A 17034-nucleotide genomic window follows, 5' to 3' on the forward strand; every position below is an offset into this window, starting at 1 on the left:
CGCCCACCGCCTGCCCACAGAAGGGCTTGGCGGTGGATGTCTCGGCCCCCCATCCTTCCCCCTGCCCGGTATGGGGAACAGGATGGGCACTGGGTGGCACCTGGGGCCGCGGTGGCTGGAGAGGAGGCTGCCCTCAGGTAGGTTTGGGTCAAGGTCTGCCCGAGGAGCAGGCAAGGAGCCAAGGGGCCAGCCTGTCCAGGTGCCCCTGGAGGAGAGGCCATGCCGTCCTCACTTTTGGGCCCCTGGAGGGGCACCGGAGGAAGAGCGTGACCCCAGCTCACACGACTTCTCCGGATACAAGAAAGGCTCCAGGGGAAAAGGTGGGGGTTTCAGCCCCAGGACGGCATGGGGAGCAGGGGCCTCCTAGGCACCCGCACACCTGCACCTCCGTGACCCCGAGGACGTGCTCAGGGGATTCAGACCAGGAGCCGCTCCAGCCGGCCGGGAAGCCCCTCCTCCCACCTCCCTCCTGCACTGCTTCGGGGGAGGGACCACTGTCCTGGTGGGATCGCCGGTGTGACCTGGGGACCACTGTCCTGGTGGGATTGCTGGTGTGACCTGGGCTCGCTGGTCAGGCTCAGGCATGAACCAGCCACTTCACGCAATCAAACAGACAAGTGTTTGCTGCTGTTTCTGGGCATCACGGCCACTGCTCTGGGTGAACTCTTGGCCTCCCAAAGGTCTGAAGTCCCAACCCCTGGTCCCTGGGAACTCACCTGCCCTCCCAGAGGTGATCAAGACGAGGTTGCTGGAGCGACTCGCACAGGCCCGCAGAGAGCCCAGAGAGAGCCCAGGGAGAGCCCAGAGAGAGCCCAGAGAGCACAGAGAGAGCCCAGAGAGAGCCCAGGGAGAGCCCAGAGAGAGCCCAGAGAGCACAGAGAGAGCCCAGAGAGCGCAGAGAGAGCAGAGAGAGCCCAGAGAGAGCAGAGAGAGCCCAGAGACAGCAGAGAGAGCCCAGAGAGAGCCCAGAGAGAGCACAGAGAGCCCAGAGAGCCCAGAGAGAGCAGAGAGAGCCCAGAGAGAGCAGAGAGAGCCCAGAGAGAGCCCAGAGAGCCCAGAGAGAGCCCAGAGAGAGCCCAGAGAGAGCCAGAGAGAGCCCAGAGAGAGCCAGAGAGAGCACAGAGAGAGCAGAGAGAGCCCAGAGAGAGCCCAGAGGGAGCCCAGAGAGAGCCAGAGAGAGCCCAGAGAGAGCCAGAGAGAGCACAGAGAGAGCAGAGAGAGCCCAGAGAGAGCCCAGAGAGAGCCAGAGAGAGCCCAGAGAGAGCCAGAGAGAGCACAGAGAGAGCCAGAGAGAGCCCAGAGAGAGCAGAGAGAGCCCAGAGAGAGCCAGAGAGAGCCCAGAGAGAGCAGAGAGAGCCCAGAGAGAGCCCAGAAAGAGCACAGAGAGCCCAGAGAGCCCAGAGAGAGCAGAGAGAGCCCAGAGAGAGCAGAGAGAGCCCAGAGAGAGCCCAGAGAGAGCCCAGAGAGCCCAGAGAGAGCCAGAGAGAGCCCAGAGAGAGCCAGAGAGAGCCCAGAGAGAGCCAGAGAGAGCCCAGAGAGAGCCCAGAGAGAGCCAGAGAGAGCCCAGAGAGAGCCCAGAGAGAGCAGAGAGAGCCCAGAGAGAGCCAGAGAGAGCCCAGAGAGAGCCAGAGAGAGCCCAGAGAGAGCCAGAGAGAGCCCAGAGAGAGCCCAGAGAGAGCCAGAGAGAGCCCAGAGAGAGCCAGAGAGAGCCCAGAGAGAGCCAGAGAGAGCCCAGAGAGAGCCCAGAGAGAGCCAGAGAGAGCCCAGAGAGAGCCCAGAGAGAGCCCAGAGAGAGCCAGAGAGAGCCCAGAGAGAGCCCAGAGAGAGCCCAGAGAGAGCCCAGAGAGAGCCAGAGAGAGCCCAGAGAGAGCCCAGAGAGCCCAGAGAGAGCCAGAGAGAGCCCAGAGAGAGCCAGAGAGAGCCCAGAGAGAGCCAGAGAGAGCCAGAGAGAGCCCAGAGAGAGCCCAGAGAGAGCCAGAGAGAGCCCAGAGAGAGCCCAGAGAGAGCCCAGAGAGAGCCCAGAGAGAGCCAGAGAGAGCCCAGAGAGAGCCAGAGAGAGCCCAGAGAGAGCCCAGAGAGAGCCAGAGAGAGCCCAGAGAGAGCCCAGAGAGAGCCCAGAGAGAGCCAGAGAGAGCCCAGAGAGAGCCAGAGAGAGCCCAGAGAGAGCCAGAGAGAGCCCAGAGAGAGCCAGAGAGAGCCCAGAGAGAGCCCAGAGAGAGCCAGAGAGAGCCCAGAGAGAGCCAGAGAGAGCCCAGAGAGAGCCAGAGAGAGCCCAGAGAGAGCCAGAGAGAGCCCAGAGAGAGCCAGAGAGAGCAGAGAGAGAGCCCAGAGAGAGCCAGAGAGAGCCCAGAGAGAGCCAGAGAGAGCCCAGAGAGAGCCAGAGAGAGCCCAGAGAGAGCCAGAGAGAGCCAGAGAGAGCCCAGAGAGAGCCAGAGAGAGCCCAGAGAGAGCCAGAGAGAGCCAGAGAGAGCCAGAGAGAGCCAGAGAGAGCCCAGAGAGAGCCAGAGAGAGCCCAGAGAGAGCCAGAGAGAGCCAGAGAGAGCCCAGAGAGAGCCAGAGAGAGCCCAGAGAGAGCCAGAGAGAGCCAGAGAGAGCCAGAGAGAGCCAGAGAGAGCCCAGAGAGAGCCAGAGAGAGCCAGAGAGAGCCAGAGAGAGCCCAGAGAGAGCCCAGAGAGAGCCAGAGAGAGCCCAGAGAGAGCCCAGAGAGAGCCCAGAGAGAGCCAGAGAGAGCCCAGAGAGAGCCAGAGAGAGCAGAGAGAGCCCAGAGAGAGCCGAGAGAGAGCCAGAGAGAGCCAGAGAGAGCCCAGAGAGAGCCAGAGAGAGCCCAGAGAGAGCCAGAGAGAGCCCAGAGAGAGCCAGAGAGAGCCCAGAGAGAGCCAGAGAGAGCCCAGAGAGAGCCAGAGAGAGCCCAGAGAGAGCCAGAGAGAGCCAGAGAGCAGAGAGAGCCCAGAGAGAGCCAGAGAGAGCCAGAGAGAGCCCAGAGAGAGCCAGAGAGAGCCAGAGAGAGCCCAGAGAGAGCCAGAGAGAGCCCAGAGAGAGCCCAGAGAGAGCCCAGAGAGAGCCCAGAGAGAGCCCAGAGAGAGCCCAGAGAGAGCCAGAGAGAGCCCAGAGAGAGCCAGAGAGAGCCAGAGAGAGCCAGAGAGAGCCAGAGAGAGCCCAGAGAGAGCCCAGAGAGAGCCAGAGAGAGCCCAGAGAGAGCCAGAGAGAGCCCAGAGAGAGCCAGAGAGAGCCCAGAGAGAGCCAGAGAGAGCCCAGAGAGAGCCAGAGAGAGCAGAGAGAGAGCCCAGAGAGAGCCAGAGAGAGCCCAGAGAGAGCCAGAGAGAGCCCAGAGAGAGCCAGAGAGAGCCCAGAGAGAGCCAGAGAGAGCAGAGAGAGAGCCCAGAGAGAGCCAGAGAGAGCCCAGAGAGAGCCAGAGAGAGCCCAGAGAGAGCCAGAGAGAGCCCAGAGAGAGCCAGAGAGAGCCCAGAGAGAGCCAGAGAGAGCAGAGAGAGAGCCCAGAGAGAGCCAGAGAGAGCCCAGAGAGAGCCCAGAGAGAGCAGAGAGAGAGCCCAGAGAGAGCCAGAGAGAGCCCAGAGAGAGCCCAGAGAGAGCCCAGAGAGAGCCCAGAGAGAGCCCAGAGAGAGCCAGAGAGAGCCCAGAGAGAGGCAGAGAGAGCAGAGAGAGAGCCCAGAGAGAGCGAGAGAGAGCACAGAGAGAGCAGAGAGAGCCCAGAGAGAGCCCAGAGAGAGCCCAGAGAGAGCCAGAGAGAGCCCAGAGAGAGCCAGAGAGAGCCCAGAGAGAGCCAGAGAGAGCCCAGAGAGAGCCAGAGAGAGCCCAGAGAGAGCCAGAGAGAGCAGAGAGAGAGCCCAGAGAGAGCCAGAGAGAGCCAGAGAGAGCCCAGAGAGAGCCAGAGAGAGCCCAGAGAGAGCCAGAGAGAGCAGAGAGAGAGCCCAGAGAGAGCCCAGAGAGAGCCAGAGAGAGCCCAGAGAGAGCCAGAGAGAGCCCAGAGAGAGCCAGAGAGAGCCCAGAGAGAGCCAGAGAGAGCAGAGAGAGAGCCCAGAGAGAGCCCAGGGAGAGCCAGAGAGAGCCCAGAGAGAGCCCAGAGAGCCCAGAGAGAGCAGAGAGAGCCCAGAGAGCCCAGAGAGAGCCCAGAGAGAGCAGAGTCCAGAGAGCCCAGAGAGAGCTCAGAGAGCCCAGAGAGAGCCCAGAGAGAGCCCAGAGAGAGCAGAGAGAGTCCAGAGAGCCCAGAGAGAGCCCAGAGAGAGCCCAGAGAGAGCAGAGAGAGTCCAGAGAGAGACCAGAGAGCCCAGAGAGAGCAGAGAGAGTCCAGAGAGAGACCAGAGAGCCCAGAGAGAGCAGAGAGAGTCCAGAGAGAGACCAGAGAGAGACCAGAGAGCCCAGAGAGAGCCCAGAGAGAGCCCAGAGAGAGCAGAGAGAGCCCAGAGAGAGCAGAGAGAGCCCAGAGAGAGCCCAGAGAGAGCCCAGAGAGCCCAGAGAGAGCAGAGAGAGAGCAGAGAGAGCCCAGAGAGAGCCCAGAGAGAGCAGAGAGAGCCCAGAGAGAGCAGAGAGAGCCCAGAGAGAGCCCAGAGAGAGCCCAGAGAGCCCAGAGAGAGCAGAGAGAGCCCAGAGAGAGCAGAGAGAGCCCAGAGAGAGACCAGAGAGCCCAGAGAGAGCCCAGAGAGAGCTCAGAGAGCCCAGAGAGAGCAGAGAGAGCCAGAGAGAGCCCAGAGAGAGCCCAGAGAGAGCCCAGAGAGAGCCAGAGAGAGCCCAGAGAGAGCCAGAGAGAGCCCAGAGAGAGCCCAGAGAGAGCAGAGAGAGCCCAGAGAGAGCCAGAGAGAGCAGAGAGAGCCCAGAGAGAGCCCAGAGAGAGCCCAGAGAGAGCAGAGAGAGCCCAGAGAGAGCAGAGAGAGCCCAGAGAGAGCCCAGAGAGAGCCCAGAGAGAGCCCAGAGAGAGCCCAGAGAGAGCCAGAGAGAGCCCAGAGAGAGCCAGAGAGAGCACAGAGAGAGCACAGAGAGAGCCCAGAGAGAGCAGAGAGAGCCCAGAGAGAGCAGAGAGAGCCCAGAGAGAGCCCAGAGAGAGCCCAGAAAGAGCACAGAGAGAGCAGAGAGAGCCCAGAGAGAGCAGAGAGAGCCCAGAGAGAGCAGAGAGAGCCCAGAGAGAGCCCAGAGAGAGCAGAGAGAGCCCAGAGAGAGCCCAGAGAGAGCCCAGAGAGCCCAGAGAGCCCAGAGAGAGCAGAGAGAGCCCAGAGAGAGCCCAGAGAGAGCAGAGAGAGCCCAGAGAGAGCAGAGAGAGCCCAGAGAGAGCCCAGAGAGAGCAGAGAGAGCCCAGAGAGAGCCCAGAGAGAGCCCAGAGAGCCCAGAGAGCCCAGAGAGAGCAGAGAGAGCCCAGAGAGAGCAGAGAGAGCCCAGAGAGAGCCCAGAGAGCCCAGAGAGAGCCCAGAGAGAGCCCAGAGAGAGCCAGAGAGAGCCCAGAGAGAGCCAGAGAGAGCCCAGAGAGAGCAGAGAGAGCCCAGAGAGAGCCCAGAGAGAGCAGAGAGAGCCAGAGAGAGCCCAGAGAGAGCAGAGAGAGCCCAGAGAGAGCTCAGAAAGAGCACAGAGAGAGCCAGAGAGAGCCCAGAGAGCCCAGAGAGAGCCCAGAGTGCCCAGAGAGCCCAGAGAGAGCCAGAGAGAGCACAGAGAGAGCCCAGAGAGAGCCAGAGAGAGCCCAGAGAGAGCCCAGAGAGAGCCCAGAGAGAGCCAGAGAGAGCCCAGAGAGAGCCCAGAGAGAGCCCAGAGAGAGCCCAGAGAGAGCCAGAGAGAGCCCAGAGAGAGCCAGAGAGAGCACAGAGAGAGCAGAGAGAGCCCAGAGAGAGCCCAGAGAGAGCCCAGAGAGAGCCAGAGAGAGCCCAGAGAGAGCCAGAGAGAGCACAGAGAGCCCAGAGAGAGCCCAGAGAGAGCCCAGAGAGAGCCAGAGAGAGCCCAGAGAGAGCCAGAGAGAGCACAGAGAGAGCCCAGAGAGAGCCCAGAGAGCCCAGAAAGAGCCCAGAAAGAGCACAGAGAGCCCAGAGAGCCCAGAGAGAGCAGAGAGAGCCCAGAGAGAGCAGAGAGAGCCCAGAGAGAGCCCAGAGAGAGCCCAGAGAGCCCAGAGAGAGCCCAGAGAGCCCAGAGAGAGCCCAGAGAGTCCAGAGAGAGCAGAGAGAGCCCAGAGAGCCCAGAGAGAGCAGAGAGAGCCCAGAGAGAGCCCAGAGAGAGCAGAGAGAGCCCAGAGAGAGCCCAGAGAGAGCAGAGAGAGCCCAGAGAGAGCCCAGAGAGAGCAGAGAGAGCCCAGAGAGAGCCCAGAGAGAGCCCAGAGAGAGCAGAGAGAGCCCAGAGAGAGCCCAGAGAGAGCAGAGACAGCCCAGAGAGAGCCCAGAGAGAGCAGAGAGAGCCCAGAGAGAGCCCAGAGAGAGCCCAGAGAGCCCAGAGAGAGCAGAGAGAGCCCAGAGAGAGCCCAGAGAGCCCAGAGAGAGCAGAGAGCCCAGAGAGAGCAGAGTCCAGAGAGCCCAGAGAGAGCTCAGAGAGCCCAGAGAGAGCCCAGAGAGCCCAGAGAGAGCAGAGAGAGCCCAGAGAGCCCAGAGAGAGCCCAGAGAGAGCAGAGTCCAGAGAGCCCAGAGAGAGCTCAGAGAGCCCAGAGAGAGCCCAGAGAGAGCCCAGAGAGAGCAGAGAGAGTCCAGAGAGCCCAGAGAGAGCCCAGAGAGAGCCCAGAGAGAGCAGAGAGAGTCCAGAGAGAGACCAGAGAGCCCAGAGAGAGCAGAGAGAGTCCAGAGAGAGACCAGAGAGCCCAGAGAGAGCAGAGAGAGTCCAGAGAGAGACCAGAGAGAGACCAGAGAGCCCAGAGAGAGCCCAGAGAGAGCCCAGAGAGAGCAGAGAGAGTCCAGAGAGAGAGAGCCCAGAGAGTGCCAGAGAGAGCCCAGAGAGAGCCCAGAGAGAGCAGAGAGAGTCCAGAGAGAGACCAGAGAGCCCAGAGAGAGCCCAGAGAGAGCTCAGAGAGCCCAGAGAGAGCAGAGAGAGCCAGAGAGAGCCCAGAGAGAGCCCAGAGAGAGCCCAGAGAGAGCCAGAGAGAGCCCAGAGAGAGCCAGAGAGAGCCCAGAGAGAGCCCAGAGAGAGCAGAGAGAGCCCAGAGAGAGCCAGAGAGAGCAGAGAGAGCCCAGAGAGAGCCCAGAGAGAGCCCAGAGAGAGCAGAGAGAGCCCAGAGAGAGCAGAGAGAGCCCAGAGAGAGCCCAGAGAGAGCCCAGAGAGAGCCCAGAGAGAGCCCAGAGAGAGCCAGAGAGAGCCCAGAGAGAGCCAGAGAGAGCACAGAGAGAGCACAGAGAGAGCCCAGAGAGAGCAGAGAGAGCCCAGAGAGAGCAGAGAGAGCCCAGAGAGAGCCCAGAGAGAGCCCAGAAAGAGCACAGAGAGCCCAGAGAGCCCAGAGAGAGCAGAGAGAGCCCAGAGAGAGCCAGAGAGAGCCCAGAGAGAGCAGAGAGAGCCCAGAGAGAGCAGAGAGAGCCCAGAGAGAGCCCAGAGAGAGCCCAGAGAGAGCCCAGAGAGAGCCAGAGAGAGCCCAGAGAGAGCCCAGAGAGAGCCCAGAGAGCCCAGAGAGAGCCCAGAGAGAGCAGAGAGAGCCCAGAGAGCCCAGAGAGAGCAGAGAGAGCCCAGAGAGAGCAGAGAGAGCCCAGAGAGAGCCCAGAGAGAGCCCAGAAAGAGCACAGAGAGCCCAGAGAGCCCAGAGAGAGCAGAGAGAGCCCAGAGAGAGCCAGAGAGAGCCCAGAGAGAGCAGAGAGAGCCCAGAGAGAGCAGAGAGAGCACAGAGAGAGCAGAGAGAGCCCAGAGAGAGCCCAGAGAGAGCCCAGAGAGAGCCAGAGAGAGCCCAGAGAGAGCCAGAGAGAGCACAGAGAGCCCAGAGAGAGCCCAGAGAGAGCCCAGAGAGAGCCAGAGAGAGCCCAGAGAGAGCCAGAGAGAGCACAGAGAGAGCCCAGAGAGAGCCCAGAGAGCCCAGAAAGAGCCCAGAAAGAGCACAGAGAGCCCAGAGAGCCCAGAGAGAGCAGAGAGAGCCCAGAGAGAGCAGAGAGAGCCCAGAGAGAGCCCAGAGAGAGCCCAGAGAGCCCAGAGAGAGCCCAGAGAGCCCAGAGAGAGCCCAGAGAGTCCAGAGAGAGCAGAGAGAGCCCAGAGAGCCCAGAGAGAGCAGAGAGAGCCCAGAGAGAGCCCAGAGAGAGCAGAGAGAGCCCAGAGAGAGCCCAGAGAGAGCAGAGAGAGCCCAGAGAGAGCCCAGAGAGAGCAGAGAGAGCCCAGAGAGAGCCCAGAGAGAGCCCAGAGAGAGCAGAGAGAGCCCAGAGAGAGCCCAGAGAGAGCAGAGACAGCCCAGAGAGAGCCCAGAGAGAGCAGAGAGAGCCCAGAGAGAGCCCAGAGAGAGCCCAGAGAGCCCAGAGAGAGCAGAGAGAGCCCAGAGAGAGCCCAGAGAGCCCAGAGAGAGCAGAGAGCCCAGAGAGAGCAGAGTCCAGAGAGCCCAGAGAGAGCTCAGAGAGCCCAGAGAGAGCCCAGAGAGCCCAGAGAGAGCAGAGAGAGCCCAGAGAGCCCAGAGAGAGCCCAGAGAGAGCAGAGTCCAGAGAGCCCAGAGAGAGCTCAGAGAGCCCAGAGAGAGCCCAGAGAGAGCCCAGAGAGAGCAGAGAGAGTCCAGAGAGCCCAGAGAGAGCCCAGAGAGAGCCCAGAGAGAGCAGAGAGAGTCCAGAGAGAGACCAGAGAGCCCAGAGAGAGCAGAGAGAGTCCAGAGAGAGACCAGAGAGCCCAGAGAGAGCAGAGAGAGTCCAGAGAGAGACCAGAGAGAGACCAGAGAGCCCAGAGAGAGCCCAGAGAGAGCCCAGAGAGAGCAGAGAGAGTCCAGAGAGAGAGAGCCCAGAGAGTGCCAGAGAGAGCCCAGAGAGAGCCCAGAGAGAGCAGAGAGAGTCCAGAGAGAGCCCAGAGAGAGCCCAGAGAGAGCCCAGAGAGAGCAGAGAGAGCCCAGAGAGAGCCCAGAGAGAGCCCAGAGAGCCCAGAGAGAGCCCAGAGAGAGCCCAGAGAGCCCAGAGAGAGCAGAGAGAGCCCAGAGAGAGCCCAGAGAGCCCAGAGAGAGCAGAGAGCCCAGAGAGAGCAGAGTCCAGAGAGCCCAGAGAGAGCTCAGAGAGCCCAGAGAGAGCCCAGAGAGCCCAGAGAGAGCAGAGAGAGCCCAGAGAGCCCAGAGAGAGCCCAGAGAGAGCAGAGTCCAGAGAGCCCAGAGAGAGCTCAGAGAGCCCAGAGAGAGCCCAGAGAGAGCCCAGAGAGAGCAGAGAGAGTCCAGAGAGCCCAGAGAGAGCCCAGAGAGAGCCCAGAGAGAGCAGAGAGAGTCCAGAGAGAGACCAGAGAGCCCAGAGAGAGCAGAGAGAGTCCAGAGAGAGACCAGAGAGCCCAGAGAGAGCAGAGAGAGTCCAGAGAGAGACCAGAGAGAGACCAGAGAGCCCAGAGAGAGCCCAGAGAGAGCCCAGAGAGAGCAGAGAGAGTCCAGAGAGAGAGAGCCCAGAGAGTGCCAGAGAGAGCCCAGAGAGAGCCCAGAGAGAGCAGAGAGAGTCCAGAGAGAGACCAGAGAGCCCAGAGAGAGCCCAGAGAGAGCTCAGAGAGCCCAGAGAGAGCAGAGAGAGCCAGAGAGAGCCCAGAGAGAGCCCAGAGAGAGCCCAGAGAGAGCCAGAGAGAGCCCAGAGAGAGCCAGAGAGAGCCCAGAGAGAGCCCAGAGAGAGCAGAGAGAGCCCAGAGAGAGCCAGAGAGAGCAGAGAGAGCCCAGAGAGAGCCCAGAGAGAGCCCAGAGAGAGCAGAGAGAGCCCAGAGAGAGCCCAGAGAGAGCCCAGAGAGAGCCCAGAGAGAGCCCAGAGAGAGCCAGAGAGAGCCCAGAGAGAGCCAGAGAGAGCACAGAGAGAGCACAGAGAGAGCCCAGAGAGAGCCCAGAGAGAGCCAGAGAGAGCAGAGAGCCAGAGAGAGCCCAGAGAGAGCCCAGAAGAGAGCAGCAGAGAGCCCAGAGAGCCAGAGAGAGCCAGAGAGAGCCCAGAGAGAGCCAGAGAGAGCCCAGAGAGAGCAGAGAGAGCCCAGAGAGAGCAGAGAGAGCCCAGAGAGAGCCCAGAGAGAGCCCAGAGAGAGCCAGAGAGAGCCCAGAGAGAGCCAGAGAGAGCCCAGAGAGAGCCAGAGAGAGCCCAGAGAGAGCCCAGAGAGAGCAGAGAGAGCCCAGAGAGAGCCAGAGAGAGCCCAGAGAGAGCAGAGAGAGCCCAGAGAGAGCAGAGAGAGCCCAGAGAGAGCAGAGAGAGCCAGAGAGAGCCCAGAGAGAGCAGAGAGAGCCCAGAGAGAGCCAGAGAGAGCCCCAGAGAGAGCCCAGAGAGAGCAGAGAGAGCCCAGAGAGAGCCCAGAGAGAGCCCAGAGAGCCCAGAGAGAGCCCAGAGAGAGCAGAGAGAGCCCAGAGAGAGCCCAGAGAGAGCAGAGAGAGCCCAGAGAGAGCAGAGAGAGCCCAGAGAGAGCAGAGAGAGCCCAGAGAGAGCAGAGAGAGCCCAGAGAGAGCAGAGAGAGCCCAGAGAGAGCCCAGAGAGAGCAGAGAGAGCCCAGAGAGAGCAGAGAGAGCCCAGAGAGAGCAGAGAGAGCCCAGAGAGAGCAGAGAGAGCCCAGAGAGAGCAGAGAGAGCCCAGAGAGAGCAGAGAGAGCCCAGAGAGAGCCCAGAGAGAGCAGAGAGAGCCCAGAGAGAGCCCAGAGAGAGCCCAGAGAGCCCAGAGAGAGCCCAGAGAGAGCAGAGAGAGCCCAGAGAGAGCCCAGAGAGAGCAGAGAGAGCCCAGAGAGAGCCCAGAGAGAGCCCAGAGAGCCCAGAGAGAGCCCAGAGAGCCCAGAGAGAGCCCAGAGAGCCCAGAGAGAGCAGAGAGAGCCCAGAGAGCCCAGAGAGAGCAGAGAGAGCCCAGAGAGAGCCCAGAGAGAGCAGAGAGAGCCCAGAGAGAGCCCAGAGAGAGCAGAGAGAGCCCAGAGAGAGCCCAGAGAGAGCAGAGAGAGCCCAGAGAGAGCCCAGAGCCCAGAGAGAGCAGAGAGAGCCCAGAGAGAGCAGAGAGAGCCCAGAGAGAGCCCAGAGAGAGCAGAGAGAGCCCAGAGAGAGCCCAGAGAGAGCAGAGAGAGCCCAGAGAGAGCCCAGAGAGAGCCCAGAGAGAGCAGAGAGAGCCCAGAGAGAGCCCAGAGAGAGCAGAGAGAGCCCAGAGAGAGCCCAGAGAGAGCCCAGAGAGAGCAGAGAGAGCCCAGAGAGAGCCCAGAGAGAGCAGAGAGAGCCCAGAGAGAGCCCAGAGAGAGCCCAGAGAGAGCAGAGTCCAGAGAGCCCAGAGAGAGCTCAGAGAGCCCAGAGAGAGCCCAGAGAGAGCAGAGAGAGTCCAGAGAGCCCAGAGAGAGCCCAGAGAGAGCCCAGAGAGAGCAGAGAGAGTCCAGAGAGAGACCAGAGAGCCCAGAGAGAGCAGAGAGAGTCCAGAGAGAGACCAGAGAGCCCAGAGAGAGCAGAGAGAGTCCAGAGAGAGACCAGAGAGAGACCAGAGAGCCCAGAGAGAGCCCAGAGAGAGCAGAGAGAGTCCAGAGAGAGACCAGAGAGCCCAGAGAGAGCCCAGAGAGAGCTCAGAGAGCCCAGAGAGAGCAGAGAGAGCCAGAGAGAGCCCAGAGAGCCCAGAGAGAGTTGGCGGAGGCTGGGCGGCCATGCTGGACACACCACCCAGAGCACGAGCTGGCCCAGCGCCCCCACCTCAGACCCCGCCCTGCACGACCTCAGGCTGCGCTTCCCTGGCTTGAGGTCGCGCCCTTCTGCCAGGTGCAGTGGACATCCCTGGGGTCCCAGCAGCTCGGGAGGCCGAGGCAGGAGGGTCCCGAGCGCACAGCCAGCCTCAGCAGCCCAGCAGACCCAAGCAGCTCAGGAGACCCTGTCTCTGCATAAAACAGAACAAGGCCTGGGTGTGGCTCGGGCCGCCTCGGGGCCCACGTGGGAGCCACGCCCAGGAAAGGGGCCCTTGCGGTTCTGTTCCCAGAGTGTCCCCTGCAGGTGTGCAGGTCACTCGGGCCTTCATGCCCCTGCTGACTGTGACAGTCCTGAAGTGTGATCCGGGATTACCTTGAGGTCAGTGGCCACGCTGGAATGCTCCTGTTTGTAGGCCAAGATGGCCGGCGGCCCCACGCTGGGCAGCGTCCTCAGGGGAGGCTGGAAGAGCTTGGTGAAGTCCTCCCCGAACTGCGGAGACAGGCAGGAGGGAGGCCGTGCCGCTGTGGCGGGTCAGGGTCAGGGTCAGGGTCAGGGTCAGGGCAGGCCAGCCGGGCCAGCGCTCACCTCCAGCTCGCACAGCACGCCCAGGTCGGTCTCTTCCGGGTTGATGACCCACGTATCTGCGGACAGCGCGTTCAGCCTCGGGAGGCTGCCCAGACCCGTCCTCCCCGGCCACGGGCACGTGGCACACACCGCACGCCTGTGCCCAGACGCCCGCACACCCGCACACACACACACGCAGAGTCACACACACGCAGAGTCACACACACACGCAGTCACAGTCACACACACACAGTCACACAGTCACACACAGGCAGTCACATAGTCACACACAGGCAGTCACACACACACAGTCACACAGTCACACACAGGCAGTCACACAGTCACACACAGGCAGTCACACACACGCAGTCACACAGTCACACACAGGCAGTCACACAGTCACACACAGGCAGTCACACACACGCAGTCACACAGTCACACACAGTCACACACAGGCAGTCACACACGCAGTCACACAGTCACACACAGGCAGTCACACAGTCACACACACTCACACACGCAGTCACACGGTCACACACAGGCAGTCACACATAGACAGTCACACAGTCACACATAGGCAGTCACACACAGGCAGTCACACAGTCACACACAGTCACACATAGGCAGTCACACAGTCACACACAGTCACACATAGGCAGTCACACAGTCACACACACGCTGTCACACAGTCACACATAGGCAGTCACACACACGCAGTCACACAGTCACACACATGCAGTCACACAGTCACACATAGGCAGTCACACACACGCAGTCACACAGTCACACACAGTCACACACAGGCAGTCCCACAGTCACACACACGCAGTGACACAGTCACACACAGTCACACATAGGCAGTCACACAGTCACACACACACTGTCACACAGTCACACATAGGCATTCACACACATGCAGTCACACAGTCACACACATGCAGTCACACAGTCACACACAGTCACACATAGGCAGTCACACAGTCACACACACACAGTCACACAGTCACACATAGGCACTCACATACGCGCAGTCACACAGTCACACACAGTCACACATAGGCAGTCACACAGTCACACACACGCAGTCACACAGTCACACATAGGCAGTCACACACACGCAGTCACACAGTCACACACAGTCACACACAGGCAGTCACACACGCAGTCACACAGTCACACACAGGCAGTCACACAGTCACACACACTCACACACGCAGTCACACGGTCACACACAGGCAGTCACACATAGACAGTCACACAGTCACACATAGGCAGTCACACACAGGCAGTCACACAGTCACACACAGTCACACATAGGCAGTCACACAGTCACACACAGTCACACATAGGCAGTCACACAGTCACACACACGCTGTCACACAGTCACACATAGGCAGTCACACACACGCAGTCACACAGTCACACACATGCAGTCACACAGTCACACATAGGCAGTCACACACACGCAGTCACACAGTCACACACAGTCACACACAGGCAGTCCCACAGTCACACACACGCAGTGACACAGTCACACACAGTCACACATAGGCAGTCACACAGTCACACACACACTGTCACACAGTCACACATAGGCATTCACACACATGCAGTCACACAGTCACACACATGCAGTCACACAGTCACACACAGTCACACATAGGCAGTCACACAGTCACACATAGGCAGTCACACATACGCAGTCACACAGTCACACATAGGCAGTCACACACACGCAGGCACATAGTCACACACACACAGTCACACATAGGCAGTCACACAGTCGCACACAGGCAGTCACACACACGCAGTCACACAGTCACACACAGTCACACACAGGCAGTCCCACAGTCACACACACGCAGTGACACAGTCACACACAGTCACACATAGGCAGTCACACAGTCACACACACACTGTCACACAGTCACACATAGGCATTCACACACATGCAGTCACACAGTCACACACATGCAGTCACACAGTCACACACAGTCACACATAGGCAGTCACACAGTCACACATAGGCAGTCACACATACGCAGTCACACAGTCACACATAGGCAGTCACACACACGCAGGCACATAGTCACACACACACAGTCACACATAGGCAGTCACACAGTCGCACACAGGCAGTCACATACATGCAGTCACACAGTCACACACAGTCACACACAGGCAGTCACACAGTCACACATAGGCAGTCACATTCAGGCAGTCACACAGTCACACATAGGCAGTCACACACACGCAATCACACAGTCACACATAGGCAGTCACACAGTCACACATAGGCAGTCACACACACATAGTTACACAGTCACACACAGTCACACACAGGCAGTCACACAGTCACACATAGGCAGTCACATTCAGGCAGTCACACAGTCACACATAGGCAGTCACACACACGCAGTCACACAGTCACACACACATAGTCACACAGTCACACACAGGCAGTCACACAGTCACACATAGGCAGTCACACACACGCAGTCACACAGTCACACACACATAGTCACACAGTCACACACAGGCAGTCACACAGTCACACACAGGCAGTCACACGCAGTCCCACAGTCACACACAGGCAGTCACATTCAGGCAGTCACACAGTCACACACAGTCACACACAGGCAGTCACACAGTCACACACAGTGACACACACGCAGTTACACAGTCACACACAGTCACACACACGCAGTCACACACACGCAGTCACACAGTCACACACACGCAGTCACACAGTCACACACAGGCAGTCACATTCAGGCAGTCACACAGTCACACACAGTCACACACACGCAGTCCCACACTCAGCATTACCTCTAACCCTGGACGCCAGCAGCCCCGCCTCTGCTTCCTGTGCGTCCAGGTCCGTCTTTGCCCCTTGAAGAGAAGCAGGTGTCAGCAGCGGCCGACAGGCAGAAACGGGCCGCTCCGTGGAAAGTACCAGCCCCTGGGACCCCCGTCTGCTTTCACCTTGTGTTTTGTTTTGTTTTGGTCTTTTTCCAAGTAGCACTGTGTCTACAATGAGGAACGCAGACAGACTCCCGCCTTGCTGGCCTCGGAACCGCCTGCCCGGCCCTCAGGCCTGGCAGCCTGCGAGCTGGCTCTGCCTTGGTGTCAGCAGGCTGGGCAGGACCTGGGCTCTCTGCTTGCTTGCAGTGCCTCTGTCACCTGAGCCTGCTCTCCTGGGGGTCTTCCAGGGGAGAGGGAGTCGGGTGCAGGTCAACACGGGAACTGACCACCAGGTCCCTTCCCTGCGGACTCCAGGGCGGCACAGAGCAGGGAAGGTGTCACCCTGCCAGCAGCTCAGCAAAGGTCCACACGGCTTCAAGCAGCCAGGATCAGAATGCAGAAAACCCACCCAGAGAACCTACCCAGGCGCGAGGCGGAGCGAGGGGCACTGAGGTGCAGAGACCCCTCCAGCAGGCAGCACAGGGGGCTGCTGAGCGAGGGCAGAGAGGGGCTCAGAGGGTCATCTGTCTGGGCTGGGGCACGGCGGGGTGTCTGGACCAATGCTAAATATGTTCTGAGGCATTTTGTCCAGTAGAAATGCCAGCACAGGGTCGGATATTCATGCACGAAGATTCCCATGAGAGCATAACTTGTTACAGAGAAAAACTAGAAACAAAAAGGCCCAACAAAGAAAGAAAACCACAAAGACCCAGCCTTACTATGTCCAGCAACCTGCTGGTGCAGGGGCGCGTGCCTGTGAGCCCAGCAGCCCTGGAGGCTGAGGCAGGAGGGTCGTGAGTCTGAGGCAGTTTCGCAAGAGTCTGGTCAAAATAAAATGCAAAGGACTGGGGACGTAGCCAGTGGTAGAAAAGAAAAACTGCACAAGTCTAGCCACCAGACCGCACCTGCCTGATAGCCGCTACAAGAGGGTGCTGTGCGGTCGGCTCAGAGAATGAGCTGGGTTGCTCCGAAGCGAGAGAGGCCGGCGCACTGCGGCCTCAGCCCGACTGGGCCACCAGAACAGAGCACCATGGGACAGCGACCTGTGGCACAGCCCCGAGCCGGAGGCTGGGAAGGCCAAGGCCCGTGCCGAGGGATCGGTACTTGAGGGCCGCTTCCTGGTTCATAGATGGGCTTTCCAGCTGCCCCGTCCTCACGTGGTGGAAGGGGAGGGACGCTCTCTGGGTGCCCCCCGGGGCTGGGGTCGAGTCCAGGGTCTCACGTGTTGAGAAGTGCTTCCACAAGAGCCCGATTCCCACTCGGGAGAACCAAACGACTCCCAAGTCAAGTAGCAGCACCCTGAGCAGAGGAAGTGGGGCGCGAGCAGCACCAGTGCTCACTCCTCACAGAGACCCCGCCCAGCAGCCCAGGCTCCGCTCTTCCAGCATCGACGCAAAGCCCGGCGCGGAGTCTCATCTAAACGTCACCTACACCAGAGTCCCAAGCCATGATCCATGCAGAGGCCAGCTGGGAGATGGAGCACGCAGCCTCCAGACACCCGTGAGGCTGCACTGGAAAGATGTCCCCATCCCAGAAGGAACAAGTGGGAAGGAGTAAAGGGTGAGGTCCCCAGGAAGGCCGGCGTCCACCAGGGCCAACAGACAGTCTGCTGCGGTGGATGTGGACAGGCAGCCGCTCTGTGCTCTCCGCCCCCACATTCCAGGGGCCTCCCGACCCCAGCCGCTCAACTGGGCATGAGGAGCCACGGATGGGCACAGCCAGGACGCCCCTCCAGGCTCTCCAGACAACCACAGGAAGGAGGAGCTGGCCAGTCCTGGGCAGTCGAT

The 17034-nt window shown here is 60.3% G+C and overlaps 1 protein-coding gene across 1 annotated transcript in view; it reads right to left on the reverse strand.

The window, feature by feature from the left end:
* Positions 1-17034, reverse strand: part of Erich6 (glutamate rich 6) — a 45847-nt gene that overhangs the window by 17536 nt on the left and 11277 nt on the right. Inside the window, exons 4-6 of the mRNA XM_047565209.1 lie at positions 15113-15175; positions 12305-12360; positions 12092-12208 (exon numbers count right to left, since the gene is read on the reverse strand). Coding sequence (XP_047421165.1) covers positions 12092-12208; positions 12305-12360; positions 15113-15175 — 236 coding nt within the window. The remainder of the gene's footprint in view (positions 1-12091; positions 12209-12304; positions 12361-15112; positions 15176-17034) is intronic.

Source organism: Sciurus carolinensis, chromosome 9 (assembly GCF_902686445.1).
Source record: "Sciurus carolinensis chromosome 9, mSciCar1.2, whole genome shotgun sequence".
Classification (NCBI taxonomy): domain Eukaryota; kingdom Metazoa; phylum Chordata; class Mammalia; order Rodentia; family Sciuridae; genus Sciurus; species Sciurus carolinensis.